At 33.1% G+C, this 22,171-nt stretch overlaps 1 protein-coding gene and 1 long non-coding RNA gene across 2 annotated transcripts in view; one reads left to right on the top strand and one right to left on the bottom strand.

The window, feature by feature from the left end:
- The window catches only part of LOC142324085 (uncharacterized), a 67,721-nt gene extending 52,436 nt beyond the window's left edge, over positions 1-15,285 (top strand). The window contains exons 4-5 of the long non-coding RNA XR_012756214.1: positions 6,787-6,958; positions 14,707-15,285. This is a non-coding gene — a long non-coding RNA (uncharacterized LOC142324085). The remainder of the gene's footprint in view (positions 1-6,786; positions 6,959-14,706) is intronic.
- ATP6AP2 (ATPase H(+)-transporting accessory protein 2) overlaps positions 861-22,171 on the bottom strand; it is a 47,229-nt gene continuing 25,918 nt past the window's right edge. Inside the window, exons 6-8 of the mRNA XM_075364708.1 lie at positions 15,281-15,361; positions 4,481-4,586; positions 861-1,317 (exon numbers count right to left, since the gene is read on the bottom strand). Coding sequence (XP_075220823.1) covers positions 1,238-1,317; positions 4,481-4,586; positions 15,281-15,361 — 267 coding nt within the window. The 3' untranslated portion in view covers positions 861-1,237. The remainder of the gene's footprint in view (positions 1,318-4,480; positions 4,587-15,280; positions 15,362-22,171) is intronic.

The following is a 22,171-nucleotide window of genomic DNA, read 5'->3' as shown; positions in this document are numbered from 1 at the left end:
ATTGTCTTGATGGGACGTTTCTGATTCTCTACCACATGATCAAGCCTTAGAGTGCTTACAAATATTTTGTATCCTTTTCCATTTTCATTTTTATACAGAAATATGATTCTTCCTTTAAGAACAGCATTGTTATTCAATTTTTATTTTTAAACTGTTTTCAATGTAAGTATTTTGATACTGTAACAGGATATGGAAATGTAGTTTTTTTAAAGGCACACCATTCTCAAAATAAAGGATGAAATGAACTGAAACTTGATGATTCAAAACAGGGTCCATATAAAACTATATGTAAAAACTGCACATTTTGCAAAATTTTTTTATCAAAGTTCTAGAGGCCAGAAATAGCCTCATTTTTTATGTTTTAAAAGGTCACAAAAACAGACTTTTCATGATTTCCTTGGAAATGTAAACATTGTGTTCATTGTTGTTTGAATAAGTTCTTTATAAACTAATGTAGAAAGGAACAAGCTTTGTTTGGTTTATTAATTTTTTTTTAGTAATTATTGGAAATTATTGCAGTAAGTTCTGGTGAATTCTTTTAATTGCTAGGCTACATTGGATATCTTCATCCTAACTTGTGAATTCATGTAAACAAAGAGAGAATCTTTTCAGATGACAAATGGCTACTATTATTACAGAATTGTACAGAAGTAATATACATTGTTACAAATTTTACATTAACCCATGATGGAGTTAACAAAAAAAAAATAAATAAAAATAATAAAATCATAAACGGTAAGAAAAAATAAAATTATAAAACAAAGCAGGAATCTGCAATTCCATTAGATGATTCCAGTAAACCTATATTAGCTTGAAACTTAACAGAAGAAGGGTTAGATAAAAGTATGATAAACACAATCTATTAAAAAATAATTTTAACATCATTTAATTATTAGCATGAATAGCTAATTATTTAAATACTTATGTCACATTATTAATAATTACTTATTATCCAAGCCTAAACCAAACCATACCACATAATTATTATTAAAATATCATTACAGATAAAGGGCAATTTTATAATTATTTATTAAGTTATGATTTTAACAAAAAAGTATTTACACTTAATAGAAATGTTTATATACATCAAAATATACACTGAATATAAAGAAAATAGACAACAAGAAAAAACAAAATGGAAATGAATTCACAGAATGATTCACATTTTTAAAGCTTTTTTTCTACACTTCAACAGAAATACATCTGGTAACAATAGTTTTATCCTTTCTTAATTAAACTAATTGTCCTTCTTCATCCTATTACTTGTCATTCGATAAATGATAGAATCTCTTCCAGGGTCCATATCAGCAATTCCAACTGAAAAAACAATTAAGATTTCTAAAATTACAAAATACAAAACTAGAAATTTTATAATTTTCTAACACGGATTTATCTTCACAAATATCCACTAATCTATTCAACATTTTATACATGCACAACATTGAAAAATAAAATTCATAATAAACTAAATCATTATACAGAGTGAGTCGTCACTTCCTTTAGGCATTTTAATTGAAAGCCACATGACTGCTCATGCTCCTATTTCCACAATGAATTTTGCCTAAAAGCATTTAATTATGTCATGAACAACGAAAAAATTATTTCTTTTGCTTAAAAAAATTTGTAATATCCTTATAAAGTAAAAATTTTTTTCCAAAAGTTACAGAAAATTTATTTTCTAAGTTTTTACAATGAAATCTTAAAATTACTAATTTACTGTGGGAACTTCACTATTATGATTTTTATGCCAATAATTTATGTGTGAGTTCTGAACTGCTACTAGAAGCTACTTATTTTATTTAAAATAAATTATTTTAGATAAACAAAAAATAGTTTTATTGGTAAATTTACAGCAGTGGATTTTATTAATAATGCCAACCGACTATGAAAATGTTCATCATCAAAATACATTCAAATTTGGAAATACTGCATACCATAAATATAAATCTTGGAATTTTTAGAAAAAGATGAACATTTCTGAAGAAATCTTTTTTAAAATCACAAGACACTTTATATTTTGGTATATCCTTAAAATAATATAATTAGTAGCGAAAAGTACTGTAGTTGAAATTTAGTAACAAAGAAAGGAAATGTTTTAATATCATGTTTATAGTTTACATTAATTATATAATTAGTAGATAAAAGTTTTTTGAAGTTTTATTTGGGGCTACAACACATAAAAATAACAATGCAAGTACAATTTTCTGTAAAGGAAATTACATTTCAGGGAAAAGTGTTAGAACAATGAAATTATGTTGCAGTAGCTATATTAAGTGATCTTTGTGGAAAAAATCAATTTTCGACAATAAAAATTCTACTGTTACAGCTAAAGCACGAGGTAATTTTAATAATTATTATTCTAGGCAAAATTACCTTACTCTAGTAAATGAAATCTGTTATAAAAATGACAAAATAACATTTTCTTATGATAAATACAAAGGGCACTATGAAAGTTTTGCTGTAAACCTTATTTTTTATAAGTTTTCAAAATAATTTCCACCACACATTATACACACTTCTCCGTCCTTTGAAACCAGTTTTCAAAGAAACCCTGTCATGTTTTTGTCGGATCTGGGGACACTCATCTTCCCACGCCCTTAGGAAGTCATTATTACTTGTAAAGTACTGCCACTTCAGTCTGTTCTTCACCGGGGGAACAGCACAAAATCACGACTGCAGGAAGAGTGCTCTAACAGTTTTATTCTAGTGCTGGCCAAATACTTGAAGCAAACTTAGGAATAGTGTGCTGGAGTGTTTTTGTGGTGCAAAGATCGTGTGTCCAACCTTGAATTTGGGCGCAGCTTCATGAGAGCTTCGACAACTTTAGGCAGTATTCCTCAGTATAGCATTTCCTGTAACAGTCTTTCAAGTTCCAACACAACTTACTCTAAACTCCTTACATTAAAAATACAACCACCATTCTTTACTTCACTATTTTTAAACAGCCAAGAGGTCTCCTCATTTGAACTCTCATTTGTTCCGAGTCTTTTCAGGATGTCATAATAGTACAACCAAGTTTTGTCACCTGACACAATACTGTTCATCATATAGATTTCCATTTTCAGATTTTTTTCAGCATTTCCTGGCACCATGAAACATGACATGCTAACTGATTGTCAGTCAAGTTATGCGGCACCCAAGGGGTACAAAACTTTATAACTTAAAAGTGATCTTAAAGAATAGCATGAACTGCTGGTACATTAACACCCAAGTTCACTTCTATTTGGTGGTAGATCACATGCCTGTCTGTCTGAAGTATTTTTCATCCTGTACCAATGTTTCCCTCAGTCTCAGATGAAGATGGTTTAACTAATCTTGAGAGGGTTCTCCAGGCCAAAATTTTCTTTTTCAAACTCTTGCTACCACCTAAATATTGCTGTATGATGGGTACAGGAGTCATTTTCTCTAACACTGATCAACAATTAACCCATGTGCAAAATTATACCACAATTTTAAAGTATTCAGTTTTTGACCTTGATGACACGATGTCATCAAGGTCACAGATTTCACTAACACAAATAAAAAGTAAATGACACTGAGACGGTGACTACAGAGCGGCTATAGGTTGTGGCCTGCCTAAGCAAGCGCTAACTTGTAACTTTTAGTGTTAAGATATTTGTTGACTGCAAATTATCATGTACAGTAAAACTTTAAAATGCATATTCCATTCTGTTAGGTATTATTTATTTTGATATAATTAAAACATTATACTTTTACAATAGGTATCCCTTTTAACTGAGCTTTTAGGGTACAGCTTTCTTAAGTAAAAGTAATACTGGAAAAAATTTTAGCCCAAAATACATACATCTAAAAAATGAATATTTAAACAAAATTTAATAAAAACAAACATCATAAAAAATAAAACTGATCAACAATTCATAATTATACAAATCCTTAAAAATCGCATAGTAATATTTTGAGAACTCATAAAAAAATTCACTGATAATAACAACAATAATAGAGCATTAGTTAATTAATTAAGTAAAGCAAATTTAATTTTAAACAAAAGAATATTTAAATGGTAAAACAAAGGAATTTGAGCCTTTGAGAAGAAAAAATCACCAATAAGGGACAATGAAAAATCATGATCTGCCTACCGTAACTTACAAGTTTATATACTCCAGAATGGCGGAGGAAACACTCCTGAATGAACATTTCAGGTTGCCAATTGCCACCTTTTAATAAGACTTTAATACATCTCAAAAAAATTTAACTCTCTATCCAATACATGAAAAACTCACAGAAAAATTATGTAGGTGTTAATCATTATTCAAGAATAATATTGAGATGCAAGGAAGAAAATTCTGATATGGAGCACCAACTCATGGTTTGCTAAGAGCAGCACACAACTGGCACCACATTACATAACATAGTATAGAATCCATAATAACACAGTCATTATTAGAACATTTATTTAAGAAATTGTTTTTAATGTAATTCGAAAGTTAAACAGTAATTAAAAATAATTGTATAGACTTACGGGATACTGCAAGCAGAGCAAATACATAGGCAATTCCAAACCATAGGAAAATGTTGAACATAACTGGGAAGTCCTGACTGTATTCTTCAGCTAAATTAAACTTTACCTGAAAATTCAAACAAAAGTAAAGAATTTAATATTAATATATTTAATTACCTAACTCATTTTTACTTCCATAAAAGTAATTAATGCAAATTAACAAAATGTTAACAGTAGTTACAGTAGATATTCTTTTAAGATTTAAAATAAACATTTTCAACACTAATAAAATAATATTAAATCATCTGCAATCTAATTTTCCTACTGATATCAAAGTTAAATTTTTAAGGAAATCTTCAGTAATACAAAGTAGTTTATACCATACTGTAAGTAGTTTACAGTTCTTTAGTTTTTAATCAAATTTAAAGTTACTATACTATATATTTTTAACTATTAATTTATTTTCCATTTTAACTACATTTCACCATTCAATACTTACATTAAATACCACAATCAAACTTTTGTAAAAAACATCTTATGAGGAACAGCATCTAATGAATTTTTGTAAGTCTAAAAAAACCATTAGAGCATTATTTCTACTAACTATATAAATCACTGATCAAACATTACAGCCGCATCTGTTACCCAAACTGATAAGGAAACTTATCAACAAACTGAACTGATAAGGAAACTAACTGAACTAACTTGCTGTAATGAATCTTATACTATTTCTTTTCTTAAGGCATTTACTCAGTAGTAAACAAAACAAAAATGTCTAACAGAAGAAACTAACTATAATCAAATGGTACAATCTAATTACAACCAAAACTAAACATAATTAAGTAAATACGAGGGCTATTCAGAAAGTACGGAACGTTTCCACCTGATGCCGCCAGGCACACACCAATCACGTATATTGGTGTACTCATGCTTGGCACCTCAGTCAGCGTCCAGCCGTGACAACGGGAACATTTCTGCACTGCCTGTTTTTTTTATATACAAATTTGAAATTTGCTGCAATCGAAAATCCTGCTAGTTGTGAGGTGCGGTCTGTGATTTGTTTTTTGTTGGCGAAAAACTTAAAACCAATAGAAATTCATTGGGAACTGTGTGAAGTGTACGGGAACAACGTAATGAGTGAAAGTTCTGTCAGGAAGTGGTGCATTCAGTTTAAAAATGGCCGAACAAACGTTCACGATAAAGAGAAGAGTGAACGTCCGAGCATTGTGACTGACGATCTGGTCTCCAAAGTTGACGAAAAGATTCGTGAAAACCGCCGTTTCACAATAACTGAGCATTCTCTATGTTTCCCACAAGTTTCACGGACTTTATTGTTTGAAATTGTTTCACAGAAGCTAGGCTACCACAAATGTTGTGCAAGATGGGTGCGTCACTGGGTGTTTGAGATCACAGGCGGCAGAATTCTATGACACAGGAAATTCAAAGCTTGTCCACCGCTATGATAAGTGCCTAAATTTGTATGGTGATTATGTTGAAAAGTAGTATTTTAGTCCCTCTTTCACATATATATAATAAAAAGTTTTTCTTGAACTTGGTTTTTTAAAATTCCAAAACGTTCCTTACTTTCTGAATAGTCCTCGTAGAACCTCTAGATATTTTCATAATTTTTTTTTAATAACCATAATTTCTTTGGTAAGGAGTGGAAAAGTTTGACACAATATAAAGGGCCACTTCAAAAGAGTAGATGCAAGTATATACTGGAATTCACTTTTCTATCAAGATGACTTAGTCCTCTTGCATATGTATGTGTGTGTGTGTGTGCACATGCTAATGCTGGAAAGTTGTATTGTATGAGGAATCATAATGAAAAAACTACAAGTAACAGATAAAATACAAAAAATGATTGTTGGTGTAAACCTATTTGTAAATATATCTCAATTATATGTCACACATCTTGAATAAAACTGCAAAACAGAAAATCATTTACGACTATAAAATTTTATACTTATTCAACAACCATTTAATATCAGCTTACTTATTTTGTTTATTGTTAAACAAAATTGTGTGATTTATTCCTAATGGTAATAATATTACCATTATCTATCTCTAATAGATAATGTGAAAATCATCTAGTTATATAAATAAAAATAAAAAAAAAAAATAATATGGAACTGAGATAAAAGTAGGTGAATTAGAATGTATTTTTTATGCTGAATCTTAAAATGAAATCAGTTTTTCTTCATCACTCTCAGATTTTTTAGTTATGACCCTTTAAAATATTGAGAAATTGTCAACAGAATATAAAAATAACTACCTTTATTTTGCAGACATTTACGTTTTTCTTAATTTCTTTTTTCTTATTTTAGATTTGTGTTCAGTGAAGTCTTCCAGCAAATCATTCAGAAGTTGTCACTCATCAGAGATTCATCCCATCTGCCTTGACAACATTGTACCATCTGCAATATATCTTGGTGGAACCTTTCTCCTTGCTTGTCGCTGATTTCACCCGAATTTATTGGAATAAGTCCAAATGAGAAGGTAAAAAATACATTTTTAATTACATTCTGCAGCCTAAATTTTTGTAGTTCACTAAGAGTTCATTTATAAGCTGATCATGGTTTTCAGCTTTTTTATTTCTAAGAAAACAAGTAACGACATCTTTAAATGACTTCCACGCTGCTAATTAGAATTCAGTTTGTTGTCAAATGTATTTTCACAAATTCAATTTCTTATTTGTGACCCAATGAATATTCCCTCTTTTAATTTGGCTTCACTTAATTGTGAAAAAACTTCAGCTAAATATTTAAAGAGGCCTCCATCTTTATCTAATGCTTTTACAAAATTCTTCATCAGGCCTAGCTTTATGTGTAGAGGTGGTAAAATAATACAATATGCTTCTACATGGGGAATATTGACATTTTTCTTTCCTGAGGTAGACTGATTTCTTTTTGGCCAGTCTTTAACTGCATAGTGTTTATCTGTAGCCCGACTATCCCACAAACACAAGAAACACATATATTTTGTAAAACCACTTTGGAGACCGAGAAGAAGTCCTATCACTTTCATGTCAGCAATGAGTGTTCATTATACTTAATAGCTTTTAAAATTTTTGACATACTTTCATATGTTTCTCTCATTCCTACAACATGTGCTACCGGTATAGAAGAAAACTTATTCAAGTTATGCAATAACACTGCCTTTAGGCTTCTTTTTGATAAGTCTATAAATAAACGCCAATCATGAATAACATATTCAGTGTTCAGTTCAGAAATTAGCCCCCTAACATCAGGGCAGGAACAAATAAAACAATTTCTTCTAAAGTATTTCAGTATATTTTCATTTACTAAAACGAAAATGATAGTAAATTTTTTCCATTTTGATAATAAATTTTCATTTTTCTATAAATTGAAATTTTAGTATCCTTGTTTATCAAATGCCATTCTTTAAGATGTGAACCTAGGAGTTATGCATGTTGTTTAGACAAATACATGTGGAGCCCAGGATTTACATTGGTCTCCCAAGGGACAATCAAAATAATGTTTGTAAGCAGTTTTTAGCAGATTCAATACTGGTTTTCATTGACTTTTCGAGGTGAATTCTCTGCAAACTAACAAAAATTATTTGGAGAATTTTTACAAGCCCAATTTTTATTCGTTGTAAAATTCAAAATGTTTTAATGAATGAAAGTAAACTGAAATATTACAGAAATACTTACTTATTAATTAAGTTTTAATTTATAAATACTTAAATATTTCATACAATTGTTTCACTATGGAGTGCAATAAAGCACAGCGCAAAACACACACACACACTAACAAATCTTGATGTTCAATAAAATAATACTAAAAGTTGTTCTGTCAAAAAAATCTTTCACTAAATTTATGGCATCACTTATGAAACAATCTTTATAACATGTGTATGATAAAACCACTACCACAACTAAAGAAGTGTAATCTGTATTAGTTAGCTCATGGAAAACCTGCATTTGATACGGATAATATTTCAACATTCTCCTCACTGCAGTGTAGGCTGAACCTAGTGAAATATTCTTTTCTCAGCTTGTCTCTGCAAAGATTTATAAGGAGATCTTGTAACTGCTTTTAATTTTATATATGATCTGTGTTGTTAAAACTGACCTGTACTGGGAACATTTCTGGAACAACCCGTTTCACAAACTTTTTTGACAACTTTTTTTCACTAGTGCTTCTTTTTCAATTTTTCTCAAAATTTTCCAACACACAGCATGAGATTTCATCTCTTAAGTTAAGTTACCATCATGCATACACATTCTTCAACAGTTAACTGTATTTTAACAAACAATACGTGATCATGCAACTTTGTTCAAAAGTCAATGCTCAACACAGACTCGCAATACTCAAATGTGCAGGCAATAAACAGTCCTCCCTATTCAGCTTCAGTCCTATCAACATCTTCCACATTACCCATCTCACATCAACATACATCTTTTAAGTATTTATATAATACATCAAATAAGCATTTAGTATAAACTATGTTGTTTTAAATTGAACACTTTATTGTGTGTCATATTTATCTGTATGTTGGGCATATACCTCATATTTTGTTTGTGTTTTGTATTTATTGATTTAAGTACTCTTAAAAAAAAAAATTGTAAATATATTTTATTTATTTTTTAATACAAATTTTGTTTAAAAGTATAAATTTACAGTTTTGTAACTAAAACATTTTACTGTAAAGTATTAATTTGCACTCTTAAAAAATTACTTTACATAAAATTCTGTAATGGTTAGGTCAACATATGAAAAATAGAAACTTAAAAGGAATTATTCAAAAAGATCTCAAAATCTGTGAACTAGTATTACTATGTCCCTAATAAAGCACATTCATAAATATTACAATATAAAATAACTTTACATCTACCACCACTTGGACAAATATCATACCAGTACTGATTTACTGATTACATTCAATGTCTTCTTTTTTTTTATCCTACGTTATACAAATCCAATTGTTTATTGCAGTAATATGCTTCATATAAAAAAGTACATAAAAAAAATTCAATAGACAAAGCTGCACAACAAATTTCTACTCCATAATTTTTATCAGAATCTGTAAAATTTCCTGAGTATATCACATAACTACTAGGCTGTAAATGATAGATACAGAGTTAAACTATAATGACAGATATTTTGAATGAATACTTTCAGTATTAAAATACTTTAGATATATGAATTTAAAATAATCTAAAATTATTTTAATTGGGTTAATTCCAACAAGAGTGCACATATTTTAGTATTCAGACTATTCTAAAAAATATTACTTACTTAAATCATATTTAAGTATTAAAATGTTAGTTCAACAAATTTAGCAAAAATCATACATCAGTTGTCTTTAAAAATCTTAAAGATTTAAGATTGAATTTACATTCAAATTCTAGTTTGGAAGGGAATTTGCAATAGGTATAATTTACTAATTATCAAAATAAACTGCAATAACAATTAAAAATAATATCTTGTATCATAATCTACACTATACATTTTCAAAATGTTCTCAAACTATTAAAAAAAAAAAAGAAAGGAAAACAGTTGTTTTTATTTTATACGTCAAGTTCTTTTTAATTTATGGTTTTCCTGCAACTTGTCTAAGATAAAAAAAGCATATTTAGAGCTTAATGATGGGTTATTATTTCTGATGGTCCAACAATCACACATTTTCATTGATTTTCATATAGAAGAATTTGACAGGGACCATTTCCATTGATATAATGAGACTGCAATAATATATCAGTGTGAGATACTGACAATGTTAGATTAAAGACCTATTAATTATAATAATTATAAATGAAAATAATAATGAATTGCCTTTAACAGCTTACTGATTTATATTAATGAATATTTATAAAGTTCATTTTAAATCAAAATTATTTCATTTTCAAGTAAAACCATTTGTACGACTTTAACTATTTTAATGTATTTAATGCTTAAAAATATAAATGTGTAAAACATCCATAAGATTTTAATACACACAAATTTTATCAAAAGTTATTTTAATTCCTCACTGTTAATAAATTTAACTCCACACTAATTAACTCCATTCAAATCCTGATTTTATCAAATATTCCTGAATGAACTGGGTATGTAATAGTGAGCTAGTGATAATGTGATTCAGTCATGTGAGTCTACTTAGTATAATTTCTTGTGGTTCTTTCATATGGGTCTACTCAATAATTTCTTGTGTGTCTTAACCCCTACCATATCATTCTTCACTTTTAAACAGCATATTATTGTCTTCTGTTGTGTATTAAAGTATCAGTTAGTATTCAATGTATACAATTTCTTTATATTAACAAAAAAAATTAAAAATCATTTCAGAAACTTTTCAATGTATCAAACTAAACTAGGTTCATTTCGAAATATTAATCTACACTTTTTATTCAATGAAAGTATGAATTAAAGAAATTAAAGTTAATAAAAAAGCTTTTTCTGTTAACTTCTATTAGTGAAACTATTTAATTACGAGGGTAAATTAAACATAAACAGGATTTTATTTTTAAAAAAATTTATTTATTGAAAAATAAAAGGCAAATATAATTTGCTTTCTACACAGTTTCCTCCTCTATGAATCATGAGACCTTGCCGTTGGTGAGGGGGCTTGAGTGCTCAGGGATACAGAGTAGCTGGACCGAAGGTGCAACCATATCTGTTGAGAGCCAGACTAAGGAATGATTCCTGAAAGAGGGCAGCAGCTCTTTCAGTAGTTGTTAGGGGCGTGAGTCAGGACGACTTAAACGGCCGTATCAACATCACTCAGTCCTCTGAGTACTGCGCAGCTGAAAGCAATGGAAAACTACAGCTGCTTTTTTTCCAAGAAAATGTGGCTCTGCATTTTCACATAGCAATAATGGAGGCGCCTTCCTTGGTAAAATATTCCGGAGGTAAAATAGTCCCCCGTTCGGATCTCCGGGTGGGGACTACTAAGGAAGGGGTCACCAGAAAATTAAAAAATAACATTCTACGAGTCGGAGCGTGGAATGTTAGAAGCTTGAAAAAGGTTGGTAGGCTAGAAAATTTAAAAAGGGAAATGGGTAGGACAAATGTGGATATAGTAGGAATTAGTGAGGTTCGGTGGGAAGAGGAAGGCGACTTTTGGTCAGGTGATTTTAGAGTAATTAACACAGCGTCAAATAATGGGCAGGCAGGAGTAGGTTTCGTGATGAACAAGAAGATAGGGAGGAGAGTGGAGTATTTCAAAACGCATAGCGATAGAATCATTGTAATAAGGATAAAATCAAAACCTAAACCGACAACGATTGTTAACGTCTATATGCCTACAAGCGCCCATGATGATGATGAGGTAGAGTGTGTATACGAAGAGATTGATGAAGCAATTTAACACGTAAAAGGAGATGAAAATTTAATAATAGTTGGAGATTGGAATGCAAGCATTGGAAAAGGCAAGGAAGGAAATATAGTGGGTGAATACGGGCTGGGCAAAAGGAATGAAAGAGAGGACCGACTTATAGAATTTTGCACGAAGTATAATTTAGTAATTGCCAACACCCAATTTAAAATTCATAATAGAAGAATATACACTTGGAAAAAGCCAGGCGATACTGGAAGGTATCAGATAGATTATATCATGGTTAAGCAAAGATTTAGAAATCAACTCGTTGACTGCAAAACTTACCCTGGAGCAGACATTGATAGCGACCATAATTTGGTGATAATGAAATGTAGATTGGGGTTTAAAAACCTGAAGAAAAGGTGTCAGATGAATCGGTGGAATTTAGAGAAGCTTGAGAAAGAGGAGGTAAAGAAGATTTTTGAGGAGGACATCGCAAGAGGTCTGAGTAAAAAAGATAAGGTAGAAAATGTAGAAGAAGAATGGGAGAATGTTAAAAAGGAAATTCTTAAATCAGCAGAAGCAAACAGACAGACTTATAGGCCACATACTAAGGCATCCTGGAATAGTCGCTTTAATATTGGAAGGACAGGTAGAAGGGAAAAATTGTGTAGGCAGGCCACGTTTGGAGTATATAAAACAAATTGTTGGGGATGTAGGATGTAGAGGGTATACTGAAATGAAACGACTAGCACTAGATAGGGAATCTTGGAGAGCTGCATCAAACCAGTCAAATGACTGAAGACAAAAAAAAAAAACAGTTTCCTACTTTAGAAATACATTTTTCCCAGCGAGAAGGAAGGTTTTTTATCGCAACATCGTAGAATGAAGCTGATTGATTACGTCAGGCGTTAATTGCACACGAATCCCTCCACACCCTCATCTTCAAGTCGTTGTCCTCCTCCCTCCTAGAGCTTCTTTAAGCAGCCCAAACAAATGAAAATCGCAGGGAAATAGGTCCGAGCTGTAGAGAAGATGACCAAATTGAGTCCAGTACATTTCTTCTAGTTTTGAGACCATTAGAGCTGCAGTATGGGGCCTGGCATTATCATGGAGGAGGATGGCCTCTCAAATCGATTAGTCTTCATCTTTGTCGGTGATGTGCAGCACTCACCTTGATTGACAGCTCGCAGTAAAGCAGCATTGATTGTGTGTTGCTCATGCAAAAAAAAAATGAGGACGATGCCTCGCCAGTCAAAAAAAATACTCCATACTGGCTTATTTCAACTGGGGAGTGTAGTGGTGAATTCATGTTTCATCGCAGGTGACAATCTGACTTAAAAATGCATCACCTTCTTTTGCAAATGTTGTTGTAAGCCTCTGACAGACCTCCAAACGTCTCAACTTCTGATCTGGGGTTAAAAGGCAAGGGACCCATCTGACACACACTTCATGGAACTGTAGGTCATTTGTGATGATCGCTTGACAGCTCCTCATAACTTATTCCGATCTGTTCTGCAATTTTGGATACCATCACCCACTGATTGTCTTCAAGAATGTCTTGAACCGCACGGATGTTTTCATCTGTAATGATGGTCTGAAGACGGCAATCGTGTTCCTGATTTTCCACTCATTATTGTCCTTCCTTGAACTCTTTATGCCAGGCAAACACATGAGTCCTTTACAATGTTTGGTCCCTGAATTGTGCAGTCAATCTCCAGAAAATTTCTGTTGCGTGAGCTCCTTCACGAGCAAGAAATTTTATAATTATGTGTTGCGCAGTGAAGGGATGCACCTATTGCTCCGACATTGTGAACGTTACTGACAAATTGGTTGTGAGTGTGGAATGGCCAGCTCTCCCCACTCCTCATAACCTCACCCAAGCATGCTAGAAGCACGGGCCCAGTCCTACCAATGATAGATGCTCACAAACAAAAATCACATTTACATTTGATTTACCCTTGTATTTAATGTTTAAATTTTGTAAAAGCTAAATTTTAATAAAGTTTATTCATTTTTCTCTGTATTCATTCAAGGAATTCACTTACCTGGTTTTTTAAATACAATTTTTTAATCAGTCAGCTTTTATTATGAATGCCATAAAGCTGTTCAGTTTAAAATAGGTTTTATAAAAACCTCTGTTTTTATAAGCCAAGTAATGAAGTGTGTAATTTACTGTAAATTACCATTAGTATTCTTTAATGAACTGTTATAAAATAAAAATGAGATTAAAATATTTCATTTCAGAATGGGTGATGTAAATGATATAATGACGGGTATTAATGATGTAATGACGGGTCATGTGGGTCATGATAGTAACTTTCACCAATACCTTCTCTTATGAAGAGAGTTTAAAGTAGCAAGAAAAAAGTAATCTTTATTTTTTGAAGACCAAAGTTTACTAACAAAATGAATTTAAGAAATTTATAGAAGAGTGATTAGAGATTAGTAATACTATTCTAAATTTTTTACTGTAATAAAGTGAATTATTAAGCTTCAGGTTCATTAGAAAATATCTAACATAATTACTACACAGTTTTTTCTATTTTTATAAATGTAAAATAATTTTTTCTGAACTATTTATACCTTTACTCATGGAGGCTTGCACTAAATTAAATAATTTAAAAAATTGATACATTCTTTTACGCAAATATAAACAAACATAATCAAAATATAAATATGAAAATCTTACACAAGAATTACAGATTCAACAAATGAAAAAATACAATAAACTCAATAGTACCTACAAATGTTAGAAAACCTGAATAAACACAAGTCACTTGCAAAAATTGGCACAAAATTCTTCAAGAATTTCATGCCAGGCATAATAAGAAAAGAGAAGAATGAAATGGTTTTCCACTGCCTTCTTTACTAATACAAACGTACTGTAATGCATTGACAAAACAAGCTTACTGATGTGCAGTTGTTCAGTCCTGCTATTGAAATATTCACTCTGTTTATTACAGGGACTGCCTTAGTCTCAGAGACAAACATCACTACTCTCAGAGCATGTTCCTTGTACTTCAGTGGATTTACATGAGTCACAGCCACAAGAAAAATACTGGGATAGATATCATTAAACAACAAATTACTATATCCCACTTCTCAAGATTCATATACAATGTCAATGGAACATTTGATGTAACATATTCTAAGAAATTCAAGGAATGTTTAAGACATATCATCATCCAGAATCTGGCCAACTTTTTTTATACTCTAGTAATAAAATAATACCTACAAACAAAAAGATTGCGATAAGACAGTTACCTACTGGATGTATTAGTGTCACAGACATTACAAGAAATTACACATTAACTTAATGCGGCTTAATCATAATATGTTAACCAAACCGTATACTTTTGTATAAAGCTAATTTTAATATTACATTATAAATTCTTCCCCAGATACTACTTATACTTTGAAAATACAATGCTTTAACAAAAATGTTAGTCAATCTTTGCTTAAGATTAATTTAAAACATTTCTTAAGTAAAAGAGAACCCAAATTTTCAAAACAGAGAAATAAACTTAAATTACAAACCTTGTCACTAGTAGCAGCTGCTACATCTCTTCTGTATCTTCTGGTATGCACAGAATCACTAGCAAGGGCAGCAACGACAACCTGCACAATGAAGAAATAATTTATAGTGTATAAATTCATTTTATACAATTATTACAATACTTCATTAATATACCAATGGTAAGTACAAAAGAATACAATGTATACATACATACATACTTTATCATAATGAAGATATTGTAAAAAAAATACTTTATACATTTTAGATATTTTTAGATTTTAAAATATGTAAACATAAATTTAAAAAATTAAATAAAAATTGTTTTAAATTTAAAATCTTATATATATATATATTTTTTTTTTCATCTTCAAGAAGACATTTAATCAATAGCTAAGATTCCTCGTGTTACAAAGATGATGATAACAGTAAAGTAGATGACACAATAATCATAGTAACTAGTAATGGTTTGGATGTCTCAATTCACTCCCCGTTTAAAAGTGCATCACTTTTTCTTTTTCTTTTTCTTTATTAGCGACTCCTACTGGATGGTGTTATAGTAGAAATGCGAGATTTGGAGACATTTTTGAAATGGGGTTTCTGGATGGCTGATTGCCTCTTCAAACCTAGGAGGAGTCTTGAGAAATCCTCTTGACCAGGTAACCAGCCAGGAAAGCTACAGGGTTAGAGGAATCCCCTGAAATGGAGAGCACTAATGCACCATCTTCGGGAAACACAGTTAGTGATCTTACCCTGGAGCGAGAAGGGAAAATCAAAAGTGTAAAAGATAGAAGACCATGATATCTCCTCCTTCTACAACAGTTGTGGTAAGTCATATGCAAATCTACTAATGACAGTCAAAACCAGCATCAGCAATGATATTGGGGAGGTCCTCTCTATGAGGAAAGGTGACAAAGAATTCAGGAAACTGGCAATGATGCCAGTGCCTAAAAGCCAAGATAGTTTCCAAAGTAAAGGGTCTAGCAGTCACCAAGCAAATAAAAGGGTCCAGAATTGTTCATATTCATAACCTAGATCCAGACCTCTCCCCAGAAGATATAATTCAAGATTAAGAAGGCTGTCAGTGACAATGAGGCTGGAGAAATCAAAGTGATCTCCCTGACTGGCTTATGGCTGTAATAACAATGCCACAGTTCCGGTTGCAGCTAAAGTGGACAAGCTCCTCACAGAGGTCAAGTGAATATTGGCTAGGACCAGTGCACAGTCCAGATGAGGATGGTTGAAGAGAGATGTTCTCAGTAGTGGGGAATAAGTCACACAGTGGTTAACTACATGGGACCTGATAGTTTGAAAATATGTTTGAACTCTGAACTACCAAGGCACAAGGAGGGATGCCAGGCGACTGCCACGTGTATGGTCTGTGTGGGGGAGGGCCACAGAAAGATTAGCAGGACTTGTCTCTCCAAGCAACCTTGAGAGTTTTACAGATCATCGTGAACAAAAGCAGAGGCTTTCATAATGTAGTGGATCTGGTGGCAGCTCGATCTGATATCGACTTGCTTCTGATAAGTGAACATAACTGGAACCTGATTATGCCTGGTGGTATCATCAGTGGCCTTCTTCTTTCTTTTTCTGTTTAGCCTCTGGGAATTACCGTTCAGGTATTACTTCAGAGGATGAATGAGGATCATATATATGAGTGTAAATGAAGTGTAGTCTTGTAGAGTCTCAGTTCGACCATTCCTGAGATGTGTGGTCAATTGAAACCTAACCACCAAAGAACAGCGATATCCACGATCTAGTATTCAAATCCGTATAAAAGTCACTATCTATGATTTGAACGCTGCAACTCTTGACTTCCAAATCAGCTGATTTGGAAACATGCATTCACCACTAGACCAACCCGGTGGGTTCCCATCAGTGGCCTAAACAGAGATGGAGTGACCATAATTAAGTCCAACATATACCCTATCACCCAAAATGCCCGGGGAGAGGGTTTTGTATACACCAAGATGGGTGACATTGTATTTTTCAGCACCTACACCTCACCCTATGAGGCCCACTAAGGCTTTCATTGAAATGATGGACAGGATGATGCTGGCTGAAATATCTAGAAGGGAACCCAAGGTGGTCATTGCAGGTGATTTTAATACCAAGAGTTGTAGCTGGGGAAGCACTATTACTGATCTTAGAGGTGGATGTGAGAGCTGGTCTAGGCTTCCACCCTATCAATGAGGATGGAGCCTCAACCTTTAGTAGGGGGCGATTATGGCTCCTATCTCTATGTTGCTTATGTTAGTGAGGCCTACTAAATAGAAAGCAGGGTTGGAAGGTTCTTTCAGATAAGGAGGTGCTCAGCGACCACAGAGCAATAGTGTTTGAGTTGGTGGTTTTGGTACCCAGGTTGAGACTATTCAACTCTTTTACCTTGAGCTTTGTGTTATTACATGAACTTTGTGAAATCAGTGAATGCCTCCTTAAGAACCTGCTGCAAGTGTTCTCCTCTGGTGATTCACTGAGGAACTGACAGATATTATTAGGGAAGCCTGTGAAAGTATGCTGGCAAAGAGAAGGACTCCCTCCCAAAAAAGTGTGTACTGGGTGGAGCAAAGAGGTGTCTCAAGCTAGGTTGGCTAAATTAAAAGCTAGAAAAAGACTTCAGAGATCTAACAGAAATGAAGATGAAGAAGGATTAAGGAGCCTTTAAAAGGAGGCCAGAATAGAGTAAAGAGGAGCGATACAGAAATCTAAGATGCTTAGATGGAACAAACTGTGTGGCGCACTGGAAGACAACGTCTAGGCTAAAGTAAATCATATAGTTACTGGAAAGTTTGAATACAAATTGCCTGTTCTCTCTGCTGACAGCTCACCCGTTTCACCAGACTGCTGTTTCCTGATGTTGGACAGTGCCAAAGGGAAGATATATAAGGGAAGATATGGCTGATAACTACCCCCTCTTCACACTGACAGAGTTGCATGTTGGCATGTGCCAGTCTAAAATCTGGCAAGAGCCCTGACCCTGATGACCTGCCAGCAAAGGCAGTCAAAACGATGGTTGATGCTGAACCCTGGGGTGTGCTGGATGTTTTGAACTATATGTTACTTCACGAGCACATCCCTAAGAGTTGGAAAAGAGTCTGGCTAATCATTGACAAAAAGCTGGGGCGCCTGAATGGCTTGGTGTTCTCATACAGGCCCTTGTATGTACTGAATAGCTACAGTAAGCTCTTTGAGAAATTAGTTGAGATTAGATGACAGGAGGAAGTGAGAGGCTGATTAAGTGAGCATCAGTATGGCTTCAGGACCAGGCATTCCACATAAACACGGTGTCCGATATGCATATATCAGACACCATGTGAATTTGATTCAATTCAGAGTAGAGTACTGGTTGAGGTTATCCAGTGGATGCCACGTATTCATGGTGGGCTTTTGTTGGTTAAATGAGATTCAAGGAATGAAATCGAATTCAAAGCAGCCCAGGCTACAAGATACTCCTGTTGAGGTTTTGCTACATAAGATGGTGTTTTGTGTAGAGAAAACAACGATGATGTTGCTCAAGGGCAGACTAGCTGTTATACAACAACATTGAGAATCAAAGGCAGGTCACTGAATTAGCTATGTCCGGTTGCAGAAGTATCTAGGTGTTATACTTGATGAGAATCTTTGATTCAAGGAGCACTTTCAATAATGCTGCCAAAAAGGCTTGTTCTGCTTTCTTCAGTGTTTAGAGAGCTGTTCACCACGATTGGGGGCTGAATTTCAGAACCATGCATGTACTGTATGTGAAGCTATAACATTGTACATTGCATCTGTCTGGGCTCATTAAATGAGGTATAAATGTTATAAAAATATTTTTTCGAGTCCAGCATCACCTATTGTCATCTGTGATTGGTACCTATATGACAGTCTCTTGCAAGGCGGTTCTTGTTATTTCTGGTATTAAGTCCATTGATATCCTTGTGACTCGAGTACCAATTATGTTATGATGCTAAGGAGGTAGGCCAACTTACCTCTGAACACATAAAAGAAAGATGACCATGGTTTCCACTTATGGCAGGTCAGGTAGACTGAATCGTCTGATGGCCATTACATGAAAGATATTTTTCTGACGTGAGAAGTATGCAGGTAGTTAGGTGGATTTCACCCAATAGGCATATTACACAGTTTCTTTCAGGACACAATGCTTTTCAAGATATGTTGGCTAGATTTGGTTTAATTCACTCTTGTGCCCAGAGTGTAGGGCCATTGCTGATGTGCGCCTTGTTTTATGCGTCTGCCCCAGGTACAAAGCTGAATATGAAAGTAATATAATATAAGTAATATGAAAGTATATAACAAGAAAAACGAAACTAATGGCTTCCTGTGGTAAAGATACCATCAGATCAAAAATCACACACAGTAGGGAGATCATAAGATAGATAAGTGTCACAGGTAAATTATTTAGGATGTAATTTCAGTCTTTCTTTTTCTGTTTAGCCTCCAGAACCAGTGTAAGATATTACTTCAGAGGATGAATGAGGATGATAGATATGTGTGAATGTAAATGAAATGCCTCCTTAAGAACCTGCTGCAAGTGTTCTCCTCTGGTGATTCACTGAGGAACTGACAGATATTATTAGGGAAGCCTGTGAAAGTATGCTGGCAAAGAGAAGGACTCCCTCCCAAAAAAGTGTGTACTGGGTGGAGCAAAGAGGTGTCTCAAGCTAGGTTGGCTAAATTAAAAGCTAGAAAAAGACTTCAGAGATCTAACAGAAATGAAGATGAAGAAGGATTAAGGAGCCTTTAAAAGGAGGCCAGAATAGAGTAAAGAGGAGCGATACAGAAATCTAAGATGCTTAGATGGAACAAACTGTGTGGCGCACTGGAAGACAACGTCTAGGCTAAAGTAAATCATATAGTTACTGGAAAGTTTGAATACAAATTGCCTGTTCTCTCTGCTGACAGCTCACCCGTTTCACCAGACTGCTGTTTCCTGATGTTGGACAGTGCCAAAGGGAAGATATATATAAGGGAAGATATGGCTGATATATGATACCCCCTCTTCACACTGACAGAGTTGCATGTTGGCATGTGCCAGTCTAAAATCTGGCAAGTACAATCTCAGGTTGACCATTCCTGAGATGTATGGTTAATTGAAGCCCAACTACTAAAGAACACTGGCATCCACGATCTAGTATTAAAATTTGTATAAAAGTAACTGCCTTTAGTATGATTTGAACCTTAGAACTCTCGACATTGAAATCAGCTGATTTGTGATGAGTTAATCACTAGACCAGCCCGGTGGGCCAAAGTTTCAATCTGGGGTGAATCAGATGTTCCAAGTAAAATTGAGAGATTTAATTACTATAATGGTACCATAAAAAGAGTTTTGAGAAATAAGGTTCAGAAAGAAACCCTACTAAAATTCTATAAAACAAAATCAACACAATAATTCTTTATGGAGCAGAAACCTTTACAAAATAAATAGAAAAAAGAATTCAGGCCATGGAAATGAGATTTTTAAGAAATACTGCAGGGTACCATTTGTCAGATAGGAAGAGGAACACTGACATCAGAAATGAATTAAATATCTATAACCTTAATGATGAATCAAAATGTACAGACTAAATTAGACAAACCATATCGAAAGAATGGCAGAAGAAAGAATACCTAAGCTGCTATACAAGTATAGGCCAACAGGACGCAGAAATTTAGGACGTCCAAGGAAAAGGTGGAAAGATCAACTTGTGTAAACATAACACAGGAGGAAACCCAAAACATGAGGAAGAAGAAAAATATTTTTTATATACAATAAAAAATATTTTCAACAAATTTTAATTACTGAAGGACTTTTTTTCTCCTATTATACAGTCTGGAGCTCTGACAATCAATAATCTAGGATGTTGTGGATATACTAATGTTTGAGAATCACTGATCTAGACCATATTAAAAAACCCTTATTGTTAGAGATATTTGGTAAAAATTCATTTTCTCCTTTTCCTTTGCTCAAAATTACTATATCAACAATCACACTTTACATTGACTGAATTTCAAAAGCAGATAACAGTTGATTAAAGTCAATGCCAATTTTCACACACAAGTATGAAATTCCTTAATCAGAATATTTTTTTTTTACAAAAGAGTGAATCTGTTGTCTATGTTTGTCTATTGTATGAATTAAATTATCTGTCATATTTACTGAAATGTTTGTCTATTATGTGATACATGAACTGAAAACAGTATTTAGCACAGGAGGGAAAACAAAAATATTAATAATATTGTCAAAGAGCAATATCAAGTAGCAAATAAATTTACTCATCAATAAAAAAATAATAAATGGAAAACTCTTCCTATAACAATCTTGGTTTCATGCAAAGATAATGTGCAATAGTTAAAGTGTAGTATACTTCCAGCTTCTGTTATTCAGGCTAATTGCTATTAACTAATCACAATGCAACATTTTAAAACCTTTGGAACGATGTTTTACAACTGTAAGGTGGTCTTAAAGTATTTTTCATGTTGATTTCAAATCTGATTTTAGTTCTTCTGTCATGTAAAGTTTTTATGTAAATCACTTCTGAAGATTTTAAACAAAAATTACATGTTTTTAACAGGGAAAATTATTATTTTAATTCGATTTAAAGATTATGTGTTTTGTAACCCTGTATAAAATTACAACGCACTGCCTTAGAGTAAACATGGTATATACTCACTTAAAAAATGCTAATATGACAATTAATTCCTCTGTTTCGCCAATTTTACCACTACTTCAAGTTCTTTCAGATGTGGGTTAAAACTTCTCTTCCTTGATTGTCTCCCTTCACCAGTGCCATCTCTTTTTAGCGTAAAAGAGTAGTCAGCCATCATGTTTGCATTCCACCTTCCCTGGTATCGCTTTTCTATGTCCTTGATGTCCTGATGGAAATGTTCTTGTTCTTCACTGATGCTGTATGTGAATATAGGAAATGAAGCTT

The sequence above is a fragment of the Lycorma delicatula genome, chromosome 1 (genome assembly GCF_047948215.1).
Source record: "Lycorma delicatula isolate Av1 chromosome 1, ASM4794821v1, whole genome shotgun sequence".
Lineage (NCBI taxonomy): Eukaryota > Metazoa > Arthropoda > Insecta > Hemiptera > Fulgoridae > Lycorma > Lycorma delicatula.
This window is presented reverse-complemented; position numbering and strand designations above follow the sequence as displayed.